The following is an 18,877-nucleotide window of genomic DNA, read 5'->3' on the forward strand; positions in this document are numbered from 1 at the left end:
AGGGTGTGGAGAAACAGGAACCCTCTTGCACTGTTGGTGGGAATGCGAACTGGTACAGCCACTCTGGAAAACAGTGTGGAGGTTTCCTAAAATTAAAAATAGAACTACCCTATGATCCAGCAATTGTGCTACTAGTATTTGCCCAAAGGATACAAAAATACTGATTTGAAAGGGCACATGCACCCTGGTATTTATAACATCATTATCAACAATAGCCAAATTATGGGAAAAGCCCAAATGTCCACCGATTGATGAATGGATAAAGATACACACACACACACACACACACACACACACACACACACACTGGAACATTACTCAGCCATCAAAAAGAATGAAATCTTGCTATTTGCAATGATGTAGATGGAGCTAGAGAGTATTATGCTAAGGGAAATAAGTCAGTCAAAGAAAGACAAATACCATATGATTTCACTCATGTGGAATGTAAGAAATAAAACAGATGAACTTAAGGGAAGGGGAAAAAAGAGAGAGGGAAGCAAACCATAAGAGACTCTTAACTACCCTACAAACTGAGGGCTGATGGAGGGAGGTGAGCAGGGGATGGGCTAAATGGATGATGGGTATTAAGGAGGTCATTTGTGATGAGCATTGAGTGTTATATGTGATGAATCACTAAATTCTACATCTGAAACCAATTTTACCATATACGTTAACTAACTAGAAATTAAATAAAAACTTGAAATAAAAAAAGAAGGGCATGAGAATATTCTTTAACTTTGAACTATTACATTAAATCTCTATATTAAAATTTATAAAACAATGGCTACAAGAATAGGATGTATATTCCTCATAAAAATGAAAGAAGAATTAAAAGGTACCTAAAATATTAAATAATAAAACAAAAGTATTTTAGACAAATATAAAAAGTGTAGAAATTCAAAATAGGTAGAAATTAGTCTGAGTATAGCAATAATCAAAATAAATACAAATGGCCAAAACTTGCCAGTTAAAAGATAGAAATTGTAAATTGCATTTTTAAAAATCTTACTATATGTAAATTAATAGACATATTTAAATCAAAAAGATACAGAAGGGTAGAAAAGATATAAAATGATATACTAGGATAATACCAACCAACCAAAAAAGGAATAGCATTGGCATATTAATAACTGACAAATAGGATTTAAGACAAAAAAATATTATCTATATGAGAGAAAGCAATAACATATAGTAATAGCTTTGATTTACTGGGAAATCACAAAGTACCTACATTTAAAAATGTACCTGAATTTACATATACTTAACAAAATAGCCTAAAAATATTTTTAAAAAACAAAAAGTAATAAATTTATAGAACTATTTTGATAAATCTAAATATAGAAGAATATTTCAACATAAATCTATACATTATAGATATTAAGAAAATATTTAGTAAGGATACTGAAGACTTGAACTACACAATTAAAGTTTGATATATATAGAAACTTCTACCCAAAAAAATGAGTGTGCATTCTTTCAAACACACGAGGATTTATAAAAATTGACTGTATACTAGTCCAGAAAGCAAGTCTTAATTCTTTTCAAAGAATCAGTATCACATTGATCATACTCTCTGAACATAAAACAATTAAACTAGAACTCAAATATTTTTTTTAATTTGGAAAGTTAACCCCCCAAAATTTATCATTCCAAATTCTAAACTTATGAATGAAAGATTTAATCATGTGGACATTTTTTTTAATTACTGAGAATTAAAATAATAATGAAAATGGCTCTTTTCAAAGATAGTGAACAGAAAATCCACAGGAACATATACATAAATTACTAGAAATAGTAAGAAAGTATAAGAAAGCTAAAGCCATTAGATAAATTTATGAATATCAACTGCATTTCCATCATCACTAATAAGCAGAAAATATAATTTTCTGAAAGTACAATTAAAATATAATAGAAAAATATAAAGCATTTTAAGAATAAATTTAATAAGATATGTATAAGACATGTATGAGATAATATAAAACTATTGAAATGCATCAAAGGGAAACCAAAATAAGTAGAGAGATATGCCAGATCCATGGCTAGGAATAATCATGACCAGAAAAATATTGATTCTTCCCAACTAATACAACAAGTCAAAGCAATTCCAAATAAATCCCAACAAACTTTTTCATAGAACTTGACAAGTTGATTTTAAAATCTATTTAAAAATACTTAAGTGTTCCTGATAAAGAAAAACATGGCTGGCCTACCCTATCAGACATCACAAATTATAATAAAGTCGTAATTATTAAGATATTGAGGTATTGGTCCATAATAAATAAACCAACGCAGCAGTAGGGAGAGCCCAGAATCAGACCCATGCACAGATAGAAAAACTTTGTTTTTTCAGATAGAAGAACTTTGATAGATGACATAAGTGGTGCTGCACATCACTGAAGAAGGAACCATTAGATAAATCATATTTGGATACTTAGCTTACTATGTTTTAAAAAATGAAACTGGATTCCTACTTCACATCATTCATAAAAATCAATTCCAAATGACACAAATATTTAAATATTAAATCAAAACTTTAAAGACTCTAGAAATAGGGACACCTGAGTGGCTCAGTTGGTTAAAGCATCTGCCTTTGGCTCAGATGATGATGTCAGGGTCCTGGGATCGGGCCCCAAATCACGCTTTCTGCTCATCAAGGAGTCTGCTTCACCCTCTGCTTCTACTGCCCCCTCAGCTTGTGTTCTCTCTCTCTCTCTCTCTCTAATAAATAAATAAAATATTTTTTAAAATAAATAAATACTCTAGAAATAGTATCTTTTCTGATCTTGGTATCTTAAAGGTGTTTTCAACTAGGCACAATACTCAATAACCATGGGGCACCTGGGTGGCTTCAGTGGTTTAGCGCCTGCCTTTGGCCCAGGGCATGATCCTGGAATCCCGGGATCGAGTCCCACATCAGGCTCCCTGCATGGAGCCTGCTTCTCCCTCTGCCTATGCTCTGCCTCTCTCTCTCTCTCTCTCTGTCTCTCAAGAATAAATAAATAAAATATTTTTTAAAAAGACTCAATAACCACAAATAACCATAAAAGACTGATAATTTAAGTGTTAAATTGAATTATACTCAAGTAAAGAGCTCTTTTTGCCAAAATACACATAAAGAGAAGACTGAGCCACAAACTGGAAGAAGGTATTTTCAACATATGTAACTGGCAAAAGAGTAATAACTAGAACATTTATAGAAGTCCTACAAAGCAATTTTTTTTAAATTAATGAAATGTTCAAAGACCATGAAACAGTATTTCCCAGAAGAAACTCTATTAGCAGAAGGAGTAGGGTAGAAAAGGAAAAGAAGAAAAAAGTTATGCCAATCATCAACTACTGATAAAGATAAAATTAAGAGTGTAACAAGAAATTTGACACAACCAGCAAAATAACAAAAAAGTTTGACAATACCCAATGTAGGAAAATGCTTATAAATTGCTGGCAGATGTGCAAAAGTGAACATTTGCATCCTCTATGGTCCAACAGTGCCATTTCTAATTATATACTCTAGAGGTATATACCACGAGGTTATCATTGCATGTATACACCAATATGTATATAAACCAACACACATTAATATACGGAGCCCTGCAGCCTTGGAGCCAAATGGACAGATCCCCATCACTTACGGTAAAAAGCAGTGTGCTGCCGTCAACACCCACTGAGGGGCAATCAAAGTTCCCACACAGGACTGATAACTGGAGCTCAGGTAAAATAAGTAGAGAAGAGGATTGAACCCTTCCATGTCTTCACTAACATATGAAACAACACCTGGAACACAGAGAGAAGAGAATCAAGGGATATAACCTGACTAAAGAAAACTCAGGGTACTTATGGAGATTTCAGGATGCCAGTATCAGATAATATCAGTATTTACCACATATTAATCCCTCAGTCCCCTACTCTATGGTACTAGAGAACCATACTACAAATACTGTACTAAATACTTGATGTACTTTTTAAAATTTTTTTCTAAAAAAAATTTAAAAAATAAAAAATTTTTTTCTTCACAGAAAAAAAAGAACCTATGGGGTGGATAAATTTTATATTATTTTACTGATAGTTTATTGGAGAGACTGTCTTTTCCACACTGTAGTCTCCTTTGTCATAGATTGATTGACCACATAATTGTGGGTTTATTTCTGGGCTCTCTGTTCCACTGACCTATGTGTTTGCTTTTGTGCCAGCAAAAGTACATCTTGAAACCTGGAATTGTGATGCCTCCTGCTTTTTATTTCTCAAGATAGACAGTAAAATAGAATATTATGCAACCATAATAAAGGAAGTGATAGTGCCATTTGCAACAATATGGATGGACCTAAAGGATATAATGTTAAGTCAAGTCTTATGGAGAAAGACGAATACCAGATGATTTCACTCATATGTAGAATCCAAAAAAAAGAAAAAACAAACAAATGAATAAAGAAACAAAAAGCAGAAACAGACCTATAAATATGGAGAATAAACAGATGGTTACCAGAGAGCAGGAGGACAAGGAATGGGAAATATGGGTGAAGGGGAGTGGGAGGGCTTCCGGGTATGGAATGAACAAGTCATGGAGATAAAAGGCACAGCATAGGGAATACAGTCAATAATATTCTAATACTGTTGTGTGGTAACTGATGGCAGCTACACTTATGGTGAACATAGTATAATATATAAACTTATCAAATCACTACACTGTACACCAGATACTAACGTAACATTGTGTGTCAACTATACTCAAATTTTTTTGAATTTAAATCATTAACTATTAGGACACTTGAGGCCATACAACTAGTGAATGATGGTTGGCTAAAGGATTCAGACTCCAAAAAAAAAAAAAAAAAAAGGATTCAGACTCCAGTCCATCTGATTTCAAATCCTATTTATGCACTTCTCTTCCACAGACCTCCCTGCTTCTCCTTACCCTGTTTGCTGCTTTCCAGAGCGTCTCAGCTCATTTCTAATCTTCCAAAGGCTTAAGGATTCTGGGCTCTATCCACAATCAAGCAATGGAGCCTTTCCTATATAGCTCCTTGATTTTTCCTACTAGTCGACTGCAGGGATGCTCTGAAATTAGTCATCATGAATCCATCAGGAAAAAAAATTAATTAAAATTAGGACTTTACGGGATGCCTGGGTGGCTCAGTGGTTTAGCACCTGCCTTCGGCTCAGGGCGTGATCCTGGATCCTGGATCCTGGATCCTGGGATGGAGTCCCACATCAGCTCCCTGCATGGAACTTGCTTCTCCCTCTGCCTATGTCTCTGTCTCTTTCTGTGTGTGTCTCTCATGAATAAATAAATACAATCTTTAAAAAAAAAGTAAGACTTTAATTCTGGCCTAAGAATAGAGGGAAAGGTACTTTGTACAGATACTTAAATACAGTGCACTACTTATGCTCTGGAAAAAAATTGTCTCAATTTGAATACTGGTTGTATCCTTACTGGTAGCATGAACTTGAACAAATTATATAAATCTCTGTATCTTAATTTACTTACTTGTACACTGAGAGCATACAACTTCTTTCCTAGGGTTGTTGTGAGAATTACATGTGTTAATATACATAAATTGCTTGGGAAATGTTTGATATATAATGGGTTTTCAGTAAATGTAATTTCCTCCTAATGCAGTTTGAAGTACTTTTTTATTTTGAGAAAGTAAAAACAACACTCAGAAGGAGACATAGACAAATTCCCTTCGTGACCCCCAAAATAACTCAACATCAGATATTAATTGGTATCTCCTTTCTTTGCATCATTGCTATTTCTTTATCCATGAGAGCTCTATTTTAAGTTCTACCTCCTAAATAAAACTTTTGAGATATCCTATTCTGAACTGATCCCATTTCTCTAACTCCATCTTCAGAATTATCCAGCACAAGCTCAAACTCTGTAAGACACCCTCCCAACCCCCCATGACTGGGGCACTTCTGAGGCTCTCTGGAGTATGTTCTCCCCACTGCATAAAGCAAAAAAAACCCTCACTATTTTCCTTATTTCTATGTTCTTGGTGGCATTTGGATGGTAGCTTCAACAAAGCAGGCTAAATCCTGCTTTCTTCAGTTTAGGAAAGGAGGCAGGAAAATATAAAACTATTTTTAAGGTTTTGTTTTAATTCCAGTTAATTAACAGAGTTATATTAGCTTCAGGTGTACAATATAGTGATTCAACACTTACATACAACACCAGATGCTCATCACAAGTTCATCCCTTAATCTCCATCACCTATTTCACCCATCCCCCCAACCACCTTCCCTCTGGTAACCATCAGTTTATTCCTTATAGTTAGAAGTCTATTTCTTGGTGTGCCTCTCTTTTTTACCCTTTGCTTAGGTGTTTTGTTTCTTAAATTCTACATATGAGTGAAATATGATATTTGTCTTTCTCTGACTGACATATTTCGTTTGGCATAATACTGTCTAGCTCCATCCATGTCACTGCAAATGGCAAGAGTTCATTCTTTTTGATGGCCAAGTAATATTCCATTGTGTGTAGATATACACCATCTCTTCCTTATTCATTCATCAGTTAATAGATATTTGGGCTGCTTCCATAATTTGGCTATTACTGGTAATGCTGCTATAAACATTGGGGTGCATGTATCCCTTTGAATTAGTGTATTTGTATTCTTTGGGTAAATGCCTTGCAATACAATTGCCGAATCATAGGGTAGTTCTATTTTAAACTTCTTGAGGAACCTCCATACTATTTTCCACAGTAATTACACCAATTTTCACTTCCACCAACTATGCAAGAGGGCTCCTTTTTCTCCACACCCTCACCAACACTTGTTGTTTCTTGTGTTTTTTATCTTGGCTATTCTGACAGGTATGAGGTAATGTTCCATTGTAGTTTTGATTCTCATTTCCCTAATGAGTGATATTGTGCACCTTTTCATTGGTTGTTTGTTTGTGTTTGTTATGTCTTCTTTGGAAAAAAAGTGTATTCATGCCCTTTGCCCATTTTTAATTGGATTATTGTATTATTCATTTTTGGGGATGTTGAGTTTTATAAGTTCTTTATATATTTTGTATAGTAACCCATTATCAGATATGTCATTTGCAAATATCTTCTTCCATTCCATAGGTTGCCTTTTAGTTTTGTTGATGGTTTCCTTTGCTGTGCAGAAGCTTTTGATTTTGATATATTCCCAATAGTTTTTGTTTCCCTTCCTGCAGGAGACATATCTAGAAAGAAGTTGCTACAGCTGATGTCAAAAAGGTTACTGCCCATGTTCTCTAGGATTTTTATACTTTCAGGTCTCACATTTAAGTTTTTAGTCCATTTTGAATTTATTGTGTTTGGTGTAAGAAAGTGGCCCGGTTTCATTCTACATGTGACTGTCCAATTTTCCCAACATCATTTGTCAGAGACTGTCTTTTTCCCATTAGATAGTCTTTCCTGGTTTGCCAAAGATTCACCATTCATGAGTTCGTTTCTGGATTTCTATTCTGTTCCATTGATCTCTGTCTATTTCTGTACCAGGACCATACTCTTTTTATTACTACAGCTTTGTCATATAAATAGAAGTCTGGAATTTTGATGCCTCCAGCTTTGCTTTTTTTGTCTATTTTTGGTCTTTTTGTGGTTCCATAAATTTTAGGATTCTTTGATCTAGTTCTGTGAAAAATGGGTTGGCATTTTGATAGGGATTGCATTAAATGTATAGATTGCTTTGGGTAGTACAGACATTTTAACAATATTTATTCTTCCAAACCATGAGCATAGAATGTCTTTTCATTTCTTTGTGTCATTTTCAATTTCTTTCATGTGTTTCATCAGTGTTTATAGTTTTCAGAGTACAGGTCTTTCACCTCTTTGGTTAGGTTTATCCAAGGTAGCTTTTGGCTTTTGGTGCAGTTGTAAATGGGATCGATTTCTCTTTCTGCTGCTTCATTATAGGTGTATAGAGATGCAACAGAGTTAGGTATGTTGATTTTGTATCCTGCAACTGAACTCATCTATCAGTTCTAGTAATTTTTTGGTGGGTTCTTTCAAGTTTTCTATACAGAGTATCATGACATCTGCAAACAGTGAAAGTTTGATTTCTTCCTTGCCAATTTAGATGACTTTTATTTCATTTTGTTGTCTGATTGTTGTGTTAGGACTTCCAAACCATGTTAAATAACAGTGGTTCGAGTGGACATCCTGTCTTCTTCCTGACCATACAGGAAAAGATCGCAGTTTTTCCACCCAAGGATGATATTAGCTGTGGGATTTTCATAGATGGTCTCTATTATGTTGAGGAAAATGTTTCTTCTTACTGTGCTCTATTAAGAGTTTTTATTATGAATGGATGTTGTACTTTGTCAAATGCTTTTTCAGCATCTATTGAAAGGATTGTGATTCTTATCCTTTGTTTTATTAATGTGGTGTATCACGTCAATTGATTTGCAGATAATGAACCAGTCCTGCAGCTCAGGAATAAATTTCACTTGCCTGTCATGAATGATTCTTTTAATAGATTCAATTTGCTAGTATTTTATTGAGAATCTTTGCATTCATATTTATCAGGGATATTGGCCTGTAGTTCTTTTAGTGATGTCTTCATCTGGTCTCGTTATCAGGGTAATGCTGGCTTCACATAATGAGTTTGGAAATTTTCCTTCCAATTCTATTTTTTGGAAGAGTTTGAGAAGAACAGGTATTAACTCTTCTTTAAATATTTGGTAGAATTTGCCTTTCATGAAGCCATCTGTCCCTGGACTTCTGCTTGTTGAAAGTTTTTTGATTATTGACTCAATTTCTTTGCTGGTTATTGGTCTGTTGAAGTTTTTTTTCCTCTTTCAGTTTTGGTAGGTTATGTTTCTAGGAATTTATCAATTTTTTCTACATTATCCAATTTGTTTGCATATAGTTTTCCGTAATTTTATAATTGTTTGTATTTCTATGGTGTTCGCTGTTATTTCTCCTCTCTCATTAGTGATTTTATTAATTTGTATCCTTTATCTTTTTGATAAGTCTGGCTAGAGGTTAATCAACTGTACTATTTTTTTCCAAAGAAAAAGCTCCTGGTTTCATTGATATGTTCTATTTTTTTTTAATTTCTACATAATTTAGTTCTGCTGTAATCTTTATTATTTCCTTCCTACTCTTGGCTTTAGGGTTCATTTGTTGCTCTTTTTCTAGCTCCTTTAGGTGTAAGATTAGAGTGTTTGAGAGTTTTCTTACTGCTTGAGGTAGGTCTGTATTGCTATATACTTCCCTTTTAGGAATGCTTTTGCCGCATCCCAAAGGTTTTGGACATTGTGTTTTCATTTTCATTTGTTTCCATATTTTTTTTATTTCTTCCTTGATTTCCTGGTTGACTCATTCATTTTTAATAGCATATGTTGTTTAACCTCTATGTATTTGTGGTCTTTCCAACTTTTTTCTTGTGGCTGACTTCTAGTTTCACACTGTTGTGGTTAGAAAAGGTGCATGGTACGCTTTCCATCTTTTTATATTTGTTGAGGCCTGTTTTGTGACCTAAAATGTAACCTATTCTGGAGAATGTTCCATGAGCACCTAAAGAGAATGTGTATTCTGCTGTCTTAGGATGGAATGTTCTGCATATATCTGTTGAGTTCACCTGGCCCAGATGTCATTCAAAGCCATTGTTTCTTTTTCTTTTTTTAATTCAAATTCAATTAGCCAACACAAAGTACATACTTAGTTTCAGATGTAGAGTTCAATAATTCATCAGCTACATGTAACACCCAGAAGTCATCACATCACATGCCCTCCTTAATGCCCATTACCAAATTACCCCATCCCCCCACTGGCCTTCTCTCTCCAGCAACCCTCAGCTTGTTTCCTATAGTTAAAGAGTCTCTCCTGGTTTTTCTCCCTCTCTGATAACTTCTCATTCAGTTTTCCCTCCTTTCCCCTATGACCCTCTGCACTGTTAAGCCACTGTTTCTGTGGGGTTTTTTCTGTTTAGATGATCTGTCCATTAATGTAAATGGGGTGTTAAAGTCCCCTACTATTATTGTATTATCACTTAGTTCCTTTATGTTTGTTATTAATTTTTGTTATATATATTTAGGTGCTCCCCTGTTGGGTGCATAAATATTTACAATTGTTATAACTTCTTGTTATATTGTTCCTTTTATTATTATATAGTTCCATTCTTTATCTCTTGTTATAGTTTGGGATAAAATCTAGTTTGTCTGACATAAGTATTGCTACTCCGGCTTTCTTTTAACATCCTTTTGTGTGATAAATGTTTCTCCACCCCCTCACTTTCAACCTGCAGGTGTCTTTAGGTATAAAAGGAGTCTCTTTTAGGCAGCATATAGATGCATCTTGTTTTTTTTTTTAATCTATTATGTCACCTTATGTCTCTTGACTGGAGTGTTTAGTCCATTTACATTCAAAGTAATTGTTGATATGTATTTATTGCAATTTTATTACTTGTTTTGTCATTGTCTCTGGAGATTTTCTTGGATCCTTTTCTTTGTCACTTTTTTTTCCAATTCAGACTTCTCTTGCTTTGTCAATTTATGTTTCTGGGTCTATGGAGTTTTCACCTGTAGATGATCAGTAGTAAAGGAATAATGATTTATATAATATCCCCCACTAACTACAACAGTGTATGGCATGAACACAATATGTATGTATCATACAAATGAATTAGTGAGCAGTTGGAATAAAATCCACTTTGTGTACAGGGTCTACTGGGAGGTACTGAAATTAATGAAATGGTTTTCTGCATCCATATGTGAAGCAAGCATCATCAGAACAATAAGAGTTAATGTTATATATGTGTGTGTGTACTTTTTTCCAAATTCATCTATGTATGCATTTATTTAAGAAAATATTTCCTGAATATTTACTACGTGCCAGGCAACACATTGGATGTTAAATATCAAAGGGTATCCAAGATAGAAGTAGACTTTGGATCCATGAAATGAGGGAGATAGACAGTAAGCAAATATATGAGGGAGATAGACAGTAAGCAAATAAATACACAAATGGATAGTTATAAATTGTGATGATAAAGTAACAGTGTTCCTTGAGAAAGCAGAATAAGGGAGGGTAAATGAGGAATTGAATTTAGTTTGGGTGCACAAAAAAGTACTTGCTGGGTAAATGACAGGTATCTGAGACAGAGAGTTAAGAAAACCCAGCCATGGGAAGAACAGAATAAAGAGCTTTTTAGGAGAGGAACTACATGTGCAAAGGCTCAAAGAGGAGAAAGGACTAGGAGCGCTCAGGAATCTGAAGAAAGCCAAGAATATTGAAGCATAGAGGCCAAGGAAAAGATTGGCCTATGATGACCTTGAGAGGAGGCAGGGATCCCATCAAGCAGGGCTTGAAACCCATTCTCAGGAGTTTGGATTTTATTCTAAATGTAATAAAAAAAAAACTATTAAAGAATTTGAATGCACAGAAGTTATATGATCCAATCATTTTTTAAAACATCACTGGATTTTTATTAGAAATGGATTAGAGGGGTGCCTGGGTGGCTCTGGTTGTTAAGTGTCTGCCTTCAGCTCAGGTCTTGATCTCAGAGTCCTGGGATGGAGTGCCACATGGGCTCCCTACTCAGCGGGGAGTCTGCTTCTCCGTCTCCCTCTGCCCATTTCCCCAGCTCATGCTTGCTCTCACTATGTCTCTCTTTCTCTCAAATAAATAAATAATCTTAAAACAAAAAAGTAGATTGGAAAAGGGCAAGAGTAGAAACACATAGGCTTACTGAGATAGACCCAGCAAAAGTGATGTGACTTGCACTGAAGCAGCAGCAGTGGAGCTGGAGAAGAGCACCTAAGTGGCGGGCGGAGGGCGGGGAGGGAGACACACACAAGGTCCACTTCAAAAGTAAAGTTGACAAGAAATCTAGTTAAACAGTATTTTGATTTGATATTTTGATAATAAGACACACATTGCTCTAACAAAGATAGTTAATTCACCTTTTTGTCATTATGTAAGTATTCAATCAATAATTATCATTAAAAGAGTCAAGATATTTTAAGATTAAAAGAGGCTCTCAAAAAAAAATAAAAATAAAAAATAAATAAATAAATAAAAGAGGCTCTCTTGGGTAGCCCGGGTGGCTCAGGAGTTTAGCGCCACCTTCAGCCCAGGGCATGATCCTGGAGACCCAGGATCGAGTCCCACATCCTGCATGGAGCCTGCTTCTCCCTTTGCCTGTGTCTCTGCCTCTTTCTCTCTCCTCTCTGTGTATTCTCATGAATAAATCAATAAAATCTTTAAAAGAGAAAAAAGAGGCTCTCATGCTCAAAAACATTTAAAACTACTGACACAGATAATCTTCACCTTCCTTCTGACTTTAGAATAGTCCAGGGCATAAATTCTTATTTAATTCCCACAATCTATTCCTGACTCCAGACCATCTCTCATTAGCTTTAAGAAGTCTTCACTCCTACTAGTTACATCTTACCTGTAGCAACAAGACAGAGTTCCTTCAGCCACAGGGACTTCCAAGGAAAGCTGAGGAACAGGTTTCTCTTAATCAAGACTGAATTATATACCAGGCGGACCTCCCAACTAAATATTGGTCATTTGCTCTAAAAATGCTCATATTTCTTTCCACCAAAGCCCTGATGCCCTAACTCAGTCTTCACTGAGCTTTACAGTCACTGATTCTAAGAAGTCATTAGAAACTGATACATTGCCTCCTTACCCCTACATTCCAGTCAGTCCCTGTATGTTTTACCTTCCCTCTCCACCTGAGTTAGATTTCTTTATTCATCATTTTAATTATGTTCTTATTACTCTTCAGAACTCCCTTCTCCTAATGTCCTTGAGTTATATTTCAAGTGGGCAAGTCTTAACTCCATATTAACAGATATTAATCTGCCTTTCCTGTGTCTGCAGCTTTAACTTTCTTAATTCGTAACAAGCATAGAATACATTAACTACTTCTCCTAGAAACAGACTCCTCTGACTGGTGTAAATTACACTTTTAATTTTTACAACTAAAAACCCCTGCACAACAAACATAGAAAGATTCTGAATAATAGAAAGCAGAAAGTGGACTGCCTAAGGGACCCAGGGGCTTAAGGAACAACATAACTCTAACTTCCCTGGGTATTCTTCTTACATCTCATAGATCCAAGATAGAGCACTGGAGCAGAGTAGCCTATAATCCAGAACCACTAAAAAGCAAAAACAAAACAAACAAAAAAATTCTATGAAGAACTGCTCCCCTTAGCCAAAGGAAAGGGGAAAGAGTGGCCTAATACAAAGAACAATTTGACAACATCCACCCTACTCAAACCAAATAATAGTGGAAAAATGCCCACCTGCCATGGTTTCACCAAGGCTGAACAGGGGGTTTAATCTTCTACCTTCCCTCTAGGTAGAAGCAGGCAATACTCCAATCCTCAACTAGGATAGTATTAATGGGGCCCAGTGGAAATCTAAGCCTCTGCACAGTAGCCAAGAAGCTAATGGAAAAGTCTGAGGCAAAGCTAACAGTACTCTGCTTCCCTCCCTGTACCACACACGGCCCTACATCTCCAGGACTCAGCAGGTTACCAAGCCTTCACCATCATTTGACAGACTGAATAAGGCTATGCAAGGCAGAGCTACTTTGAACACTGATTCCTCCATCTCCTGGTAAATGGATCCAGTAGATTATTGAGTTTCAATTCCCATCCTTCCACATGAAAATATCCTAGTGTATACAAGTCTTCAATTCACTTCACCCCTCCTTGGTGTGACCAGAGCCCAACAGGGAACTAAGCTTCCAACCCTATTCAGTGACAGAGCTCCACTTTCACCTAAAGGATGTCAAGTAGTTGAGGGGGAAAGTTCACTTCCATTCCACCCATATTCAACAAGGTACTGAGGCAGCACTCCGCTTTTGCTGGGATGGTATAAGCAGGTTCAGAGAGAGGCTAAACATTGACCTTCACCAAGATCTGCAAACTACACCTAAATGGAGGTAATTGCCTGCTAAAAAGATTAACTAGGACTCAGAATCTCATAGCCTAACATCCAAAATAGGAATATCAAAATAGGAATAGGATCATCCATCATACCAAGAACCAAGATAATTATAACTCAAATGAGAAAAAATGTCAACACTTATATGACTAAGGTGACAGAACTGCTGACAATGATTTTAATGTACCAATCATAAAAAATACTTCAAAAAATACAAAAGAAACAATGTGTTTTTTCCGTTAGCCATTCTTATATCCTCTTTGGAGAAATGTCTGTTCATGTCTTCTGCCCATTTCTTGACTGGATTGTTTGGTTTTATGGGGGGTCTTGAGTTTGATAACTTCTTTATAGATCTTGGATACTAGCCTAGACCTTTATCTGATAAGTCATTTGCAAATATCTTCTTTCATTCCATGGGTGGTCTTTTAGTTTTGTTGACTGTTTCTTTTGCTGTACAGAAGCTTTTGATCTTGATGAAGTCCCAACAGTTCATTTTTCCTTTTCTTTCCCTTGCCTTTGGAGATGTGTCTAACAAGAAGTTGCTGCAACCAAGGTCTAAGAGGTTGCTGTCTCTGTTCTCCTCTAGGATTTTGATAGATTCCTGTCTCACATTTAGGTCTTTCATCCATTTTGAGTTTATCTTTTTGTATCATGTAAGAGATGGTCCAAGTTCATTCTTCTACATGTGGCTGCCCAGTTTTTCCAACACCATTTGTTGAAGAGACTGTCTTTTTTCCATTGGATATTCTTTCCTGGTTTGTTGAAGATGAGTTGACCATAGAGTTGAGGGTCCATTCCTGGGTTCTCTATTCTGTTCCATTGATCTCTTGTCTGTTTTTTGCCTCAGTACCATACTGTCTTAATAATCACAGCTTTGTAATACAGCTTGAAGTCTGAACTTGTGATGCCTCCAGCTTTGATTTTCTTTTTCAACATTACTTTTGCTATTCAGGGTCTTTTCTGGTTCCATACAAATTTTAGGATTGTTTGTTCCAGCTCTGTGAAAAACACTAATGAATGGATAAAAAAGATGTGGTATATATACATATATAATGGAATAGGACTCAGCCATCAAAAAGAATGAAATCTTGCCATTTGCAACTATGTGAATGGAACTAGTTATTATGCTAAGCAAAATGTCAGTCAGACAAAGAAATACCACATGATTTCACTCATATGTGAAATATAAGAAAAAGTACAGAGGATTATAGGGGAAAGGAAGGAAAACTGAATGAGAAGAAATCAGAGAGGGGACAAACCATGAGATACTCTTAACTACAGGAAACAAACTGAAGGTCTGTTGTGGGGTGATGGGGTAAGGGTGATGGGCATCAAGGAGGGCATTTGATGTAGTGAGCACTGGGTATTATATGCAACTGATAAATCACTACATTCTACCCCTGCAACTAATAATACAGTGTATGTTACCTAATTAAATTTAAATAAATTTTTAAAAATAACTAATGTAAGCACTCATGAAATAATTTTTTAAATATAGAAAATATCAGCAAATAAGCAGAAGATGTAAAAAAAAAAAAAGAGAGAAATTTCCAATTTCTGGTTCCACATGTAAGAAACTTGGAAGTTGCCAATCTATCTTAACAACAAGAAAAAAATCTATGCAGACCAAAAAATCAGCAACTCTTCTGGGATCCATAAGAGAAGTAAGGACACAGGGCAAACCACTTCCCTTAAGATTAGATACACAGAGAGGTGAACACAGGAAGTCATAGCTTACCAAAGCAGAGACTCACAAGCAAAACCAACAGAGGGAACCAATGTCATGGCAGGCAAACCTGAGCTGTAATTAATGAACTGCTAGAGGCTCAGTACAGACAACCCTGAGAGTTAAAAACTCCAAAGGCACCCAGTTATATGGGGCACAATTCTGTGAAACATCTGTCTAGCTTCTAACCAGGTTCTCAGAATAAATACTGGAAAGAAGTCCCCTCATGCTTCTGGCAAAGGGGAGGGAAAAGAGCTCATTTTTAAATATACCAGTGCATTTTAAATATTGTGAATATATCATACTTCTTAACAAGGCCACCCTCAGGAGACACAACTTAGCCAGAGCCTAACCTGCATGCGGTATTTTCAGAGACTGACTCACTTGGGAGGGAAATGCTCAACTCTAGCCCACTCTGGCCATCCTATCCCACCTAAGGAAGAAGAAAAAAACCTGAGAAACACAGTCTAGAGGCATAGCCTCACTAAAAGATTAAGATTTAATCCTAAGGTTACAATGTGTCCCCTCAGACCTCGCCACCACATTACTAAAGACCTATTTAAATCAGTTCCTTTGAGCCACCACACCATGTCTGGCTATGAAGAAAACATCCCAAAGCATATCAAGAGGCAAAAAAACACAATTTTAAGAGGCAGAACAAGCATCAGAACCAAACATGACAGGGGTGTTGGAATTAGTATGCCAAGAATTTAAAATAATAATGATTAATATGCTAAGGGCACTAATGGATAAGGTAGACAGCAAGAAAGAAAAAGAAGAATGTAAACAGAGAATTATAAACCTCAAGAAAGAACCAAAAAAACCAATGCTAGAAATTTTAAAACAATACCATAACAGAAATGAAGAATGCCTTTGATGGGCTTATTAGAAGATTGGACATGGCTGAGAAGAGAAACTTTGAGCCTGCAAATATATCAGTAGAAACCTCCAAAGCTAAAGAGAGGAGATAGAGGGCAGTCCAGGTGGCTCAGCGGTTTAGCACCGCCTTCAGCCCAGGGCATGATCCTAGAGACCTGGGATAGAGTCCCACGTCAGGCTCCCTGCATGGAGGCTGTTTCTCCCTCTGCCTGGGTCTGTGCCCCTCTCTCTCTCTCTCTCTCTCTCTCTCTGTGTGTGTGTGTGTGTCTCATGAATAAATAAATAAAATCTTTAAAAAGAGAGAGAGAGAGAGAGAAGATAGAGAGGGGAGAGAAAGAGAAGAAAGACTTAAAAAGACAGAATAGAGTTTCCAAGGACTATGGAAAAACCTTTTTTAAAAATGTGTAACAAATGCATAATGGGAATGCAGAAGGAGAAGGACAAAAGAAAGAAATGGAAGAATACTTGAAACAATAAGACTGAGCATTTCCTTCAAATTAATGACATATATCAAAAAACAGATCCAGGAAACTCAGAGAGCACTGAGTAGGATAAATGCCAAAGACCTGCACCAAGACATATCATTTTCAAAGATAGAAAACCAAAGACAAAGGGAAAAGTCCTAAAAGAAGCCCAAGGAAAAAACACCTTACCTATGGAGGAACAAAGATAAAAATTACATCCAACTTCTCAGAAACCATGCAAACAAGAAGAGAGTGCAGAAAAATACTTGAAGTACTAAGAGACAAAAAACACCAACCTAGAATTCTGTAGCCTGTGAAACAACCCCTTAAAGGTGAAGGAGAAATAAAAAGCTGCTCAGACAAACAAAAATTGAGGGGATCTGTTGCCAGTAGACCTGCTTTGTAAGAAATATTAAAATAAGATCTGTAAGAGAAGGAAAATAATATAGGTCACAAACTTGGATCTTCTTAAAGAAAGGAAGAGCATCAAAGAAGGAATAAGAAAAGGTTAAAAAAAGAAACCTTATTTTTATTAATTGATATAATAGACACCAGTTTGCTCAGAATAGTAATAACAGTAATGTCAAGGATGTATGCTTACTTGTGTATATGCTCACATAGAAGCGAAATGAATGACAGCAATGATATAAGGGACAGGAGAGAGAAATCAGAATTATTTTGTTATTATAAGGTATTCAACACTATCCATGAACTGACATAGTGTTTTTGAAAGTGGACGAGGGTTAATTGTAAATTTAGACTGCAAACTCTGGGCAACCATCTAAAAAACATTTTTTAAAAAAGGAAGTATAATGGATATGCTCAGAAAGGAGAGAAAATGAAATAATACAAAATACTCTGCTAAAACCACAAATGGCAAACAAAAAAAGTGAAAAACAAAAATGGGAACATAAAACAACAAATAGAAAACAATAGCAAATATGGTGGATATTAATCCAACTATATCACTAATCACTTTGAATGTCAATAATGCATACACATCAATTAAAACTGAATGAGAGGTCATCAGAGAGGGAGGAAAACCACGAGACTCTTAACTCTAGGAAACAAACTGAGGGTTGAAGGAGGAGAGGTGGGTGCCAGATGGGGTAATTTGGTGATGGGCATTAAGGAGGGCAAGTGATGTGATGAGCAATGGGTGTTATACGCAACTGATAAATCATTGAACACTATTATCTGAAATTAATGTATGTACTTTATGTGGGCTAACTGAATTTAAATTAAAAAAAAATAAAATAAAACACAGAGATTGTTAGAACATATAAAAATATAGGGATCCCTGGGTGGCACAGCAGTTTGGCGCCTGCCTTTGGCCCAGGGCGCGATCCTGGAGACCCGGGATCGAATCCCACGTCGGGCTCCCGGTGCATGGAGCCTGCTTCTCCCTCTGCCTGTGTCTCTGCCTCTCTCTCTCTCTCTCTCTCTCTCTCTCTCTCTGTGACTATCATAAATAAATTTTAAAAAAATAAATAAAAATTAAAAAAATAAAAATAAAAACATAAAACCCAACTGTATGTTCTCTACAATAAACCCACTTTAAATTATTTGAAGTTTTATTTAAGTAACCTCTACACTCAACATGGAACTCAAACTCATGACCTCGAGATCAAGAGTCACATTCTCCTCCAGATGAGGCAGCCAAGCACCCCTAAACCCACTTTAAATATAAAGACATATAGACCAAAAGTAAATGGATGGAGAAAGATAGACCCCACTAACATTTCATCAAAAGAAAGCAGGAGTACTATATTAATTTCAGACAGAACAGACTTCAAGGAAAGTTATCAGAGATTAAGACAGGCATTATTACATTATAGCAAAGGGATCAATTATCCAAGAAGACATAACAATCCTTAGGGTGCATGTGCAAAATCACAGAGCATCAAACTTTGTGAGACAAGAGCTGCT

The 18,877-nt window shown here is 36.0% G+C and overlaps 1 protein-coding gene across 3 annotated transcripts in view; it reads right to left on the bottom strand.

The window, feature by feature from the left end:
• The window catches only part of LOC112650874 (putative inactive serine protease 58), a 47,228-nt gene that overhangs the window by 20,786 nt on the left and 7,565 nt on the right, over nt 1-18,877 (bottom strand). For all 3 annotated transcript variants that reach the window (XM_025433724.3, XM_025433723.3, XM_025433722.3), the window contains exon 2: nt 3,630-3,771. In XM_025433724.3, coding sequence (XP_025289509.1) covers nt 3,630-3,771 — 142 coding nt within the window. The remainder of the gene's footprint in view (nt 1-3,629; nt 3,772-18,877) is intronic.

Source organism: Canis lupus, chromosome 16 (genome assembly GCF_003254725.2).
Source record: "Canis lupus dingo isolate Sandy chromosome 16, ASM325472v2, whole genome shotgun sequence".
Classification (NCBI taxonomy): Eukaryota; Metazoa; Chordata; class Mammalia; order Carnivora; family Canidae; genus Canis; species Canis lupus.